Source organism: Dromiciops gliroides, chromosome 3 (assembly GCF_019393635.1).
Source record: "Dromiciops gliroides isolate mDroGli1 chromosome 3, mDroGli1.pri, whole genome shotgun sequence".
Classification (NCBI taxonomy): Eukaryota; Metazoa; Chordata; class Mammalia; order Microbiotheria; family Microbiotheriidae; genus Dromiciops; species Dromiciops gliroides.
The window spans coordinates 125,472,546-125,486,068 of NC_057863.1; the positions used below are offsets into that span (position 1 = coordinate 125,472,546).

At 36.4% G+C, this 13,523-nt stretch overlaps 1 protein-coding gene across 13 annotated transcripts in view; it reads left to right on the forward strand.

Moving 5' to 3' along the window:
- LMO7 (LIM domain 7) overlaps positions 1 to 13,523 on the forward strand; it is a 252,651-nt gene that overhangs the window by 203,563 nt on the left and 35,565 nt on the right. For all 13 annotated transcript variants that reach the window (XM_043992291.1, XM_043992292.1, XM_043992290.1 and 10 more), the window contains 3 exons: positions 611 to 753; positions 2,415 to 2,862; positions 3,533 to 3,841. In XM_043992291.1, the coding sequence (XP_043848226.1) occupies positions 611 to 753; positions 2,415 to 2,862; positions 3,533 to 3,841 (900 nt within the window). The remainder of the gene's footprint in view (positions 1 to 610; positions 754 to 2,414; positions 2,863 to 3,532; positions 3,842 to 13,523) is intronic.

The following is a 13,523-nucleotide window of genomic DNA, read 5'->3' on the forward strand; positions in this document are numbered from 1 at the left end:
CCCACATTCTTGGGGACCATGATATATTAGTCTGTCATAATCCTTTAGGATCATACCATATTTGCTTGTCTCCTATGGTATTTACCTTTCAAAAATGATACATCATTACTTAATTATTAAAGTCACTTATAATTGGGTTTTCTTATTAAAACATTTTATTAGATTTAATTTCTCTAAAAGTGTTAAATGAAAATGAAGTTTAAAAGTTCAGTGGTGCTTCTGACTCAGTTTGTACTTTATAGGCATTTGGTGTTCTTTGTGAAATGGGCACTAGACAAGTTAGTTATGCAGAAAACAAAAAATGGAGGGGGAGGGGATGGAGAGACAGAGGGAGGGAGAGAGGGACGGAAAGAGGAAAGGAGAGAGATGGAAAGAGGGAAGGAGAGAGAGAGGGGGGAGGAAGGGAGGGAGGGAGGAATGAATGAGGAGAGAGATGAGATCAAGCCTTGCTACAGAAATGCTAGCTATATAAAAGCAAATTAGGGCACCTTGGCATCTAGTTTGAGTAAATAGTTCCAGCTGTGTAATGGGATACTCTGTTACTCTCTAATTGCTAGACAGAAGTGTATAGAAAGTCAGGTATACCTGTGCTAATGTGATTTTGTGTTAGGACCTAGCAAAATGGAAAAATCGTCGAAAAAGTTATACTTCTGATCTGCAAAAGAAAAAAGAAGAGAGGGAAGAAATTGAAAAGCAGTCTCTTGAGAGATCTCAGAGGAGCTCAAAAACATTTGGAGAAATTCTCCAGGACAGGTAAGAAAGCTGCCTTGCGTTTATATTTTTAAATATCCCCAATTTGAGCAGATGAGACAATGCATTCTAGTATTTGCATTTCATAGAAGCTAATGTTAGAAATGGATGTTTTCTTTTCTCCCCCCTCCCCCAACCCCCAACTTGACATAGCTGTTGTTTAGAAACCATTGACTGGCAGGTTAAACATTTATAATCCTGTACTCTGAAATGTAGTGAAAATATTCAGGGTTTTGTTCTAAGTGAAAACATAAACAAAAATCCGAAATAGGATGTAGGAAATAATGCTATGGCCTTATAAAAGCATTTTGTGTTTTAAAAAAGTATTAATTTTAATTATGCTCTTTTGTCATTTCACACTAAGAATGTGCTGATGGAAACTGCTAATGTTTTGAAAAGCTGCTTGTTTTCCTTTTATAAAATAATTTTTATAAAATTTATTAAAATAACTCAAGTGGGCACATCTGATGAAATGCACATTCAATCTTCCTTTCAGTTTGAATAATGCACATTTTTTTCCTTATAAAGAAAAAGACATTACAACTGAAGTATGATTTTGTGTGTTTGATCACAGAAAAAGACCTGTGAACTTTTCCTCTATGCAGTTACTGTATGATACTTCCTTGCCAAAGAGAAAGCAAATATGCCTTAACAATAATGTATAAAAGGAAGTAGGCTAGTGAAATTCAACAACACCCTCTTTGTGCTGTGGAAGCCAGCTATAACTGTAGTTTCATTCCTTTCATTACTATAGGCTGAACACGAACATTGTGTGCTTGTATAGTGAGCATTTTATGTTCAAATTAACCCCTTTATGAATATAAAAGACAAATGTGAATCAATCATTTTCTAATATAGTTTTACAGAGTTGGATGAAATTAGTTACTAAGTTGAAACCAAGAGAGGTCTTTAATGCTGTGTTCTTTCATTGTTGTTTTTCATTCAGAAAGTAATTTTTTTTTAAAAAAGAGCTCATGCTTTTGCTTAAAACTTGCAAGCTTTTAGCCAATGTGATATGTTAATAAGTGTATATGAGTATATATTTGTGTGTATGTGCATATATGTACACATATCTACATAAAATATATGTATATATGTGTTAAAAGAGAACTTATATAATAGTCCTTTAATATCTTTAGTACAGTTTCCTGTAGGACAGATGGGGTGGGTAAATTGTTGGATCTCTAGGAAATCAAGTTAGATGAAGCTGCAGGGAGCTTCATCAGCCACTTAAAAGTACAAACAATTGTTAGTCACTTTTATCTTGAGTCCTGTAAGGAAATTTGCAGTCTATTTCCCTCTTTTCTTTGCTCCTTTCTTTTCTTAATTAATGTGAATTATTGTTTGTTTACTATTTTGTGTGTTAGCTATCTGAGTAAGAGCTATAACCCTACCCTTTGCACCAGTGCTTGGCTATAGTTTCACCAGTTCATAGTTTTGTTGGAAAGAACTTGGGTCTTGAGAGGTAAAAGGGGTGGATTTGAATCCTGACACCTACACTTGCTAGCTTGGTGACCCTGGGCCAGAGCCTTGGCCTCCTTTATTCTCATATCCTCATCTTTAACATGAAGATAATATTTGTCCTGCCTCTCTCACAAGATTGTTGTGAGGGAAAATATTGTGAGACAAGATAAGAATATGAGGTGGTATTCTTCTCCTTTAAGGGAAATCAGAAACCAAGAAACCAACAGTCATCGGCAGAAAACATTGGATCTTGAGAGGATGTATTCTAATGATGAGATATTCAATGAAGCAAAAGCATCTACTGCACTGACTTTGACAAGAGAAAGTTATCTGAATGAGGGAAGAGAGAAGGAAGTGACTTATGGTACTGAGAGTGGTAAAGAAGATTCCTCAATCCTTCCAAAGATGGAGGACTATGAAACAGCTGAAATTCAGGTTCCTTCTCAAAACCTGACAGAGAAACAGAGCTCAGCCTCAGCTTTGTCTTCTGACCATTCACTGAGTACACAAATGGGACCTGCTCGGGTTTCAGCATCTCTCCCCAGAAGTTACCAGAAAACTGATACATCTAGGTTAACATCTGTGGTTACGCCAAGACCTTTTGGTTCCCAGTCAAGAGGGATCTCATCGCTTCCCAGATCGTATACGGTAAAAACTCCTTTAGGTTTTTCATTAGTCTTTCTTGAATAAGAAAATGTTGGGGGTACTTGTATAAATAGATTTAAATTACTTGCAGTCGATCTCCATAGAAGAACCACATTAAGTAAAAATTTTAGCTTGAAATATAACTGACATTTAGTATTTAAAATAGAAATGCACTATAACTGTTAGGGACAGAGAACTTACTGAACTCCATCATCTTTGAAAGTGGGCTGAAGCATTTCTGAGCAGGTTTGTATAGAACAATGCTTAAGGGAAATCAAATAAGTTTAAGACTTTTGAACATAAATATCCTAGGATTTTGTGGCATGGATCTAAATGAATACTTACATGCTACATGCTTATTTTGGAAGATTAGATTAAAAATGTTTTTCCTAATTTTTCCACTTGTTTTTGATAGATAATTCTAAATAGGTTCTTGGCTATTTGTATGTGTTTGCATATATTGCTTATGTGTTGTCTTCCCAAGAGGGTAAATAGCAACAAATGCATTGGAGGAAATGGTAGTTAGGGAGGGTCTTTATGCCTACTAATTTTAACTAAGCTGGTAGACAGTGTAGAGGCTTCTTAAGATTTTAAAGAAGAGAAAATATAATAAGAAAAAGGGGGGAACCAAACTGAATGACCCTGTCACAATGATGTGATTCTCTCAATTTAGATGGATGATGCTTGGAAGTACAATGGGGATGTAGAAGTCACCAAAAGAATTCCAGAAAGTTCAAAAAGTGGCTCTTTCTCAAAATCAGATGACAGCCAGCTTCACTCAAGTTCAGCCTTGAAAAGCATTGAAGAGGAAGCAAAAGAAAGTGAGAAGAGAGCATCGCCTGCTACACCCTTGTATTTGCCCATTTCCCAGGAACTCAATGCTTTTCCCAAATCAGAACAGCTTTTAACATCAGCCCCTTTGCCAGTTTCTGAGTCTTTAGAAGGGAGAAATTCTTCATCACCTGAACCTTCAAGGGCAAAGGTGAGTTTAGATAATTTATTATCCTTTGCAATTCAGAAATACTATGATAGTACACCATTATGCAAATCTGGAAGTTGTCCTACTTAGGTCTTCGAAGAATGGTAGCATATATGACATCTAATGAGTATTGGGAAAAAGTAACCATTGTAAAGTACTAGTCATATTTTGGAAGCATAAAGACTGCATGGGCTGATATGCATGGTTCCCTGGAATTTGCTCTCTACTTGTTTCAGTCACTTTTTGGCTCTTCTCTAAATGTTATGGAACTCAGTGGATCATATTGGAATTTTTTGCAGTAGCTCCTAAGTATGTTTGGGTTAAGGCAATATCTTCTTCATGAAGGGAGCTTGACAGCTATGGATTCAGAGACCTCAAGGATATTAGGAACATTTATGGTGGGCATTAACCTTTCTTTCCCACTTTGTTTACTCCTGTTGAATTTGGTAATTTATCTAGAACAATGCTCCACTGTTCATAATGCTTTCCTTAATGGAAATATCTAAACTAAATTGTGGAAATAAGAACTTAGCCTTAACCTATTTAATCCCCAAATAACCAATAAATCCATTAAAAAAACCCTAACAACACTACTGATGGGTCATTTATATATTTTTTTCTCCACAAACAGTAGAATGTGCCAGATTAGACAATTTATGAGATTATTAGGTAATGGGCTCTCTCATTTTTAGGTGATCAGTTAGATGTTGAATTAAGGACTTTTTAGCTGCTAATCGTTTCCTCCCTTTTTACTCTTTACTCTCCTTCTCCTTTTCCATCTCCCTCTCTCAGTCTCTCTTCTTTTCCTCTCTGTCTCTTCATCTTTTCCTTTCCCTCTTTCCCTTTCTTCCTCTCTCCCTTCTATCTTTCCCCCTCTTTATTTCTTCTTCTTCCTCTCCTTCCCTCCCTTCCCCTCTCTCCCTCCTTATCTCCTCCTCTGTCTTTCCATCTCTCTTCTCTCTCCATTTTTATCTCCCTTTTCTCCCCCTCTCTTTTTCCCCTTTTCCCCTCCCTTTCTTTCTCTCTCTTTCTCTCAGCAACCAACAGAATCACACAAGAACTGGCATTAAGTGCAAACACATTTTGTAGTTCTTTTAGATTTATATTGTATTTATGTGCTAGGTTTTTTTTTTTGTATTAAGGATAGAAGGGGGAACATTGAACACTGAATCCTATTCTAGGGTGGATTGATGAGGGAGATTACTATAGTCATTCTAAGTAATCTATTTCTATACATAAAATAATCCCAGCTTTTTTTTTTGGGGGGAGGGTAAGCAACAATTTAAAACTTCAGATTGTTCAAGTCACAAAGCATGGATTATTTTATTACGTTGTTTGTAAAAATGGACAATATTTTACTAGGGCTATAGAATTCTTGTCAGGTAGGAGAAAAAATTCCAACACTTTGGAAAAACAAGGGGGAGACTGACATATAAAAATGAAAGTGAAAGACCTTTCATTCATATGGCCACTCATGAGTACTCTTGTCTCTAACCTGTTTGGTTTCCTGTTTGTTATTTAAGTATTGCCCCATAATACCTATCTTAAGGATGGCAACAGATGAGGTGACTTTGAAGGTTTGAGAGAGAATGGAGTGAATATATTCTGGATTTTAGAGATTATAGAAGTTTTATCTAGCCAGTAAGGATATAGCTGGTCCTTTGTCACTAAACTTGAAATAGAAAGCCGATGAACAAGATCATATTTTATTTGATGACTGGAACCAAAAGTATTATCTATAAATTATTTTATGTACTCATTTTGGTATATTTGTATATGTGTTAATATTGCAGTTATGAGGAATCACTTATCTTTAGGCATTAGCATTGAACTTGAGGTCTCAGTAGTTAGATGTAAGTAAAAAAAAGAACTGTGGAGTATAGATGCTGAATGAACCATACTGTTTCTTTTGTTTTTGGTGCTGTTGGTTTTTTTTTTCTATTTTGAGGTTTTTCATCATTGCTCTGATTTTTTTCTCTTATAACAGGACTAATGCAGAAATAAGATTAATGTTATTATGTGTATATATATATGTGTGTATAAATATCTATATCTATATGTATATAGATATATAGATATAACCTATATCAGATTACCTGCTGTCTAGGGGAGGGGGGAGGGAGGGGGGGAGGGAGAAAAATCTGAAATTGTAAAGCTTGTATAAACAAAAGTTGAGAACTATCTTTACATGTAACGGAAAAAATAAAATACCTTATATGTAAAAACAAAACAAAACAAAAAAAGATGTAAGTAATGTATGAGACTTAGTTCTTATCCTTGAGGAGTTTGCAGTCTGTGTGGGAAGACCAGATATACAAACACAAGGAACCATACATAAACACACTGAGCAGCCTGTAATCAGTTGATCCACAAGCATTTATTAAGTTCTTACTATGTGTTAGGTACTGTGCTAAGTGCAGGGAATGTAAAGAAAAATGAAAATGAGCCCTTCTTTTAAGGAGATTGCATTTAATGGAGAAGACCATGTGGCGAGGAGGTGAATATATGATTCAGACAAAGTACCTACAAGCTCACTTTAGAGGGGAGGCCCCAACAGCTGGTGGCACTGGTAAAGGCCTATCACCAAAGTCAGTAGGTGAGCTGATTATGTTGCTCAGCTTTTAAGTCTAGGGATTCAGTGAAGGACAAGATTGATAGAAATTTGAATTTTCTGAAAGGATTCATGGAAATGAGAGGATATGACCTAAAGTTTCCTTGAAGAACATAGAGGCTTTCTAGTACCAGGGAAGGTAATGGACAGTATTTCAGGTCAGCAAATGTAGTATCAGGAATGAAGAAGGGAATAAGTATGGTAAGTGTTAAGAATATTAAGAAAATTGGCTCACCAAAAAAAGAAAGAAAGAAAAAGAAAGAAAGAAAGGAAAGAAAAGAAAATTGCCTTGAGTAAAAGATTTGAGTTGGTGGTATCTATTGATAGACTATCTGGAGATTGCTGAAAGTGGTTAAGAAGATTAACCCATAGCTGTATGAATGATGATTTGGAAGTAGAAATGCAGAGGAGGATATTAGAGTTGTCCCAAGACTAGGGTGATAAATTTCATATTCTCTCTCTCTCTCTCTCTCTCTCTCTCTCTCTCTCTCTCTCTCTCTCCCTCCCTCCCTCCCTCCCTCCCTCTCTCCCTCTCTCCTTCTCTCCCTCTCTCCCTCTCCCTCCCTCCCTCTCATCTACACATACTGTTAATAATTATATATACATTATATATTATATATAATTATATACATATATAATAACACATACATATATAATATATATAACTATACTCAATCTTTGACAACATAGATTTAGAGCTGTGAGGAATCTAAGTATAGTAGATATTGTAACCTTGTTTTAAAGATAATGAGAGATTAAAGAACTTAGCAAAGGGCACATGAGTAGAAAAACTGGGATTTCAACCTAAATCTCCTGACTCCAAATGTAACCTTTGTATTATAATCTGATGGAGGCACTTAATAAATGCTTATTGAATTGAATGGAATTCCTTCCCATTCGTGTTTCTATTTTGTTTGTTGCAGACCCTCTCACTATTTCATAATCCTACTGCTTCGCTTCCCCTGACTCTTCATACTGAACCCTTAGTGCTTGCTTCTGACCATATCCTAGGGACACTCTGGACAGCTAGGCTGGGCATGGAGTTTGGAAAACCTGAGTTCAAATCTGGCCTCAGATATTTACTAGCTGTGTCACCGTAGGCTAGTCACTGAACACCATTATGCCTCAGTTCCTCATTTGTAAAATGAGTTGGAGAAAGAAATGGCAAACTACTCTAAAATCTCAGCCAGGAGAACTCCGGATTGGGTTGGGAGAAGAGTTGGACGGGGCTGAAACAACTGAACAAAAACAGAGACACTCTAGGCCTAGGTCTGTAATATCAGAAATGGCCTTGACAGAAAGGAAGGTAGGGAGGATGGTCACTGCCACTTTACCCCTTAAATTGCTGCCACTTAGTAGCCTTAGGGTAGGTTTCGTTAGGAAGGTCTACTCCCCCCTTCTTTGCAAGAGACCACATCCTCTTTCTCACCTCAGACCTGCTCTTTCTAATTCCTGTGAAGAAGTTCTTGGGGTAACTAATCTAGAATAAAGTAATTTGCATTTCCTCTGAAATGTGTGGTGTGTCCCCAAAGTCTTAATGAAGTTTTAAGCTTTGATAGCTTAAAGTTACACTGAGAATTTTGGGATACCCAATATGCACGTATCTTCTATTATTATTTGGGTGACTAATCTTCCCTGTAAATTGAGGTGGCCCAGTGAATAGAGAGCTGGGAATGGAGTCAGGAAGGCCTGAATCCAATCTAGCCTTAGACACTAGCTGTGTGACCCTGGGCAAGTCACTTAACTCTGTTTGCCTCAGTTTCCTCAAATTTAAAATATGGATAATAATAGCACTTATCTCCCAGGGTTGTTGTGAGGATCAAATGAGATAATATTTGTAAAGTACTTAGCCTAGTGCCTGGTGCATAGTAGGTGCTCAATAAATGGTTGTTCCCTTCTCCATAAGTTCTATAAGAAAAAGGAGATATAAAGGAAAGGGCATAGAAAGGAACTCTATTCTCCCCTCCCCCCAACACTTATTGCTTATTGTTGCTGATGACAAAACCCTTACAAGTATTTAATTATGGGACAAGAAGAGACCCTTGCCCAAAACAATATATACTAGAATTGAAGGGAAGCAGGTGAATAAGGCCCTGGGAATTGGGTGTCAGCTTGGAATCAAGAAATGCACCTAATGTTTATACTTTAGTAAGATCTTGGTTTGAGTCCAGTTGCCGAGACTTACTATTTCTGTGATACCAGGCAAATTAAATTAACCCCTCTGAGTCTATTTCCTCACAGGTAAAATGGAGATAAAAAGACCCATTGTACCTCCTTTGCAGTGTTATCTTGAGGTTCAAATGGGATAATATATGCCAAGTTCCTTGCTAACATTAAAACAATGAATAAATAGCAATTATTATTTGTTATTATCTTTCTCATACTTATGTTCAGTGGAAGATGCTGTTGCTAGTGCTGATCACTGAACCCCTCTTTCTTTGTTTCTCCTCATTTTATCCTGCCCTGATGGATCCCTTTATCCAGGCCATGAAACTCACCATTTGTAGTTAAGTTATTTTGGCTATGTGGCTGATAGGGAAGAGGGAAATACTACAGTCACAGAACCAAAGAATTTCAGAGTCAGAAGCGACCTTCACTGTCATCTAGTTCAATCTGCATTCCACCCCAGCTGTCCCCTACATTCTCCACAATAACACACCCAATATGTGCTCGTCCAACATTTGTTTGGAAACCTCCTATCAGGGAAATACTACCTCCCGTGGTGGCCCATTGATACATTAAGGCTAGCTCCCATAATTCTATTGGTAAAGTGTAGTATTTAAGTATCAAAGGAACTTTTGTGGTTTGGTCTAGAAACTAGGCATGGTTAACATGGTTTCTTTTTTTCTTTGCTGGGCAATGAGGGTTAAATGACTTGCACAGGGTCACACAAGTAGTAAGTGTAATGTGTCTGAGGCCAGATTTGAACTCAGGTCCTCCTGAATCCAGGGCCAGTGCTTTATCCACTGTGCCACCTAGCTGCCCCATTAACATGGTTTCTACCACTATTTTAAACATTAGAACACATAACATAGAGACAAAAAAACTGATTTGCAAACATATTTTTGAACATAATGCCTTGCTAAGCTTTATCTGTACATGTTATATTGTTGCCTTTTCCCCTCTTTACAATAATCAGTTATATTGGTATAGGGTGTTGGAGCTGAAAGGAACTTGACTCCTCATTTACAGATGGAGAAAGAAGCTCAGAAAAGAACTGACTGATGTTCTGACATGGCAATTAATGTGCTAATTATTGTTATATTGAAATACATTGAAATGGTGATGGGGGAAAGTATATTTTTGAGATTTTTCAGGCTAGATCATGCCAAAATATATGGCAATAAGGTATTTGGGGAAGATATATCCTCTAATCCCTAATTTCTAGGTAATTTCCTTTCACATAAATTGGTATTTGCCTTTTTATTAAATGTTCTTTAGGTAACTAAGAAGAGCCTAAAGCTTCTACCAATAACCATTTCTGACTTTCCAAAAATAACACTATGATAAAAAAACATTAATAAAAGAGTGGGACAAAGATTTTTTAAACTTTTTAAATTTGAATTTTAATTAATTTATTTTTGTGGGGGCAATGAGGTAATGACTTGCCCAGGGTCACACAGCTAGTGTCAAGTGTCTGAGGCTGGATTTGAACTCAGGTCCTTCTGAATCCAGGGACAGTGCTTTATCCACTGCACCACCTAGCTGCCCCCAGGACAAAGATTTTTAATGGCCATCAGCTTTATATACCTTTATAACAGGCATATATAATATAGCTCCCTGTGTGCTAAGCACTGTACTAGGTAGTGTTGGAATGGGGCTTGAGGGGTGATACAAAATTTAAATTAGACATGAAACTTTTGGAAATGTAGAATATTATGGAAAGAATACACCAATACAAATAAATGTAACTCACAAAGTTACATAAATGTATTAGAGATTTTTTTAAAAAAGGGTTTTGCATACAACACTATATATTTTTTATTATTACAATTTTTATGCATTAGCTGGAAGACAATGACCAACTGTGGCTAATCAGCGAAGACTTCCTAGCATAGTTAGCACTTGAGTTGGTAAGCATCCAAGAAATGAAGAGGGATATGCAGCAGTTCTGGGCAAAAGCTTATTGGACAAACATTTAGTTAAACCTTTACTCTGTCAAGTGCTATGCTTAGCACTGGGGGGATAAAGCAAGGCAAAAATAGCCCTTGCCCTGAAAAGGCTTGTATTCTTGTAGAAGAGATGACGTGTGTATCACTAGGAACATATATGATAACTTCAGAGTAGATGGAAGGAAGTCTGAGAATGGAGGCATTTATCACAGTCAATGAGATCAAGAAAGGCCTCTATAATGAGAGCAAACATAAGAAAATTATGAAAACACAATGAATATTCAGGGGACAGTGTATAATTCAGCTTCGTTTGAGGATTGTTATTGTTTGTCCTGCTTTCTTGAAGAGGACCATGACATCAGGAGGGATCAGGAGGGATGTGCTGTCATGACTTCCTTTAAATTGGATTTAAGTGAGGTAGGGCTATGCAAAGACACCAGCCATATTCTCTTCTCCAGAACCATTCGGGGCCAGTGGCAAAATATATATCAGGATGAGTGGAGATGGCCTTGATGGGGTGGCATACTTTGACCTTTTTAAGCTAAGGTCTGACCCAGATCTCAATTTGCTTGAGGCAATGCCCATTCTGTGATTAAGGCTAGGTAAGAATTGAGTGAATAAAAAGGAACAAGATAAAAGATAAAAGGGGAAAGGCAAATTGTCAAATTGTAGAGGCCTTTGAATGGCAGGTGAAGAATTTTAACTCAGGCAGTTGGGAACCAGTAGATATTTTAAAATAATCAATAAACATTTAAGCTAAGCACTGGGGATACAGAGAAAGGTAAAAGACAGGGGGCATCTAGGTGGTGCAGTGGATAAAAGCACAGATCCTGAATTCAGGAGGACCTGAGTTAAAATTCGGCCTCAGACACTTGACACTTATTAGCTGTGTGACCCTGGGCAAGTCACTTAACTCTCATTTCCCCCACTGCACCCCCCCCCCCAAAGAAAGGTAAAAGACAGTTCCTGTTTGCAGTGAATTCACTGCCTAATGAGGGAGACAACATGCCAATAAAGAAAGGATAAATTGAAAATAATCCACAGAGGCAAAGGACTAGAATGGGTTTTGCTGATGAGAACAGAGAATGGGGGAGAGGTTCAAGTGATGTTATAGAGGTGCAGTTGAAAAAATTTGACACCTGATTGGATATGAGGTAAGAGAGAAGAACACCAAGATTATGAACAACAGAGTGAATGATGATGCCAGATACACATATAGTGGCATCCAAAAAGAGAAGTACATTTGGTGGGAAATAAGCTCATGTTAGGACATGTTGAGTTTGAGGTACCCATGAACCATCCAAGTATAGTTATTTTTTTAATCTTAAAAAAGTATTTTTTCTAGTTACATGTAAAGATAGTTTTAAACATTTGTTTTTATAAGATTTTGAGTTCCAACGTTTTATCCCTACCTCCCTTTCCTCCTCCTTTCCAATATAGAAAGCAATCTGATATAGGTCATATATGTACAATCACATTAAACATATTTCTGTATTAGTCATGTTGTGAAAGAATCAGAACAAAAAGGAAAAGTCTCAAAAAAACAATAAAAAAGTAGAAACAGTATGGTTCAATCTGCATTCAGATTCCACAGTCCTTTTTTCTGAGTGTGGAGAGAATTTTCTATCATGAGTCCTTTCTTGGATCACTGTACTGCTGAGAAGAGCTAAGTCAATCACCATTAATCATCACACAATGTTGCTGTTACTGCACATAAAGTTCTCCTATTTCTGCTCACTTCACTCAGCATTAGTCCAGTTAAGTCTTTGCAGGTTTTTCTGAAATCTGCCTGCTCATCATTTCTTATAGCACAATAGTATTCCATTACATTCATATACCACAACTTGTTCAGTCAGTCCCTGATTGATGGGTATCTCCTCGATTTCCGATTCTTTGCCACCACAAAGAGGGCTGCTATAAATATTTTTGTACATGTGGATCCTTTTCCCTTTTCTATGATCTTTTTGGGCTACAGATCTAGTAGTGTTATTACTGGGTCGATGGGTATGTACAGTCCTATAGCCCTTTGGACATAGTTCCAAATGGCTCTCCAGAATTGTTGGATCAGTTTACAACTCCACTAACATTGCATTAGTGTTCCAAATTTTTTCACAGCTTCTCCAACATTAATTATTTTCTTTTTTTTTTTGTCATATTAGCCAATCTGATAGGGCATGGGGTGGTACCTTAGAGTTGTTTTAATTTGTATTTCTCTAATCAATAATAATTTATAACATTTTTATATGATTATAGATGGCTTTAATTTCTTCATCTGAAAAGTGCCTGTTCATATCCTTTGACAATTTCTTAATTGAGGAATGACTTGTATTCTTATAAATTTGATTTAGTTTGGTATATATTTTAGAAATGAGGTCTTTATTTGACTCACTGGCTGTAAAAATTGTTTCCCAGCTTTCTGCTTTCCTTCTAATTTTGGGTGCATTGCTTCTGTTTGTACAAAACCTTTTTTTAATTTAATGTAATCAAAATTATTCATTTTGCATTTCATAATACTATCTATCTCTTGTTTGGTCATAAATTCTTCTCCTTTATGGATCAGAGAGGTAAACTATTCCTTCCTATCCTAATTTACCTATGGTATCACCCTTTATGTCTTGTATATCATGGACTCATTTTGATCTTATTTTGGTATATGGTATGATGTTGGTCTATGCCAAGTATAGTTATTTAAATAATATTTTAAAATTCCAAAATAATGGTGTAAGTGAATATTGTTCTACCCAGGACTCTCCCTCTAAAAAAACCCAACAAAAACTAAAATCTCATGTTTTTCCATGTTACTTTATTTTACACATATTTAAGGTCAAACTTGTTTTAATATTGAAAAAGGTTAAACTGATGAATAATTTTCTAAGTAATAGGCAGTGCATAAGTATACAATACTGACTTTATTTTCATATCCTTTTGTGGCCAAGTAATAATATTAACCATCCAAATGTTT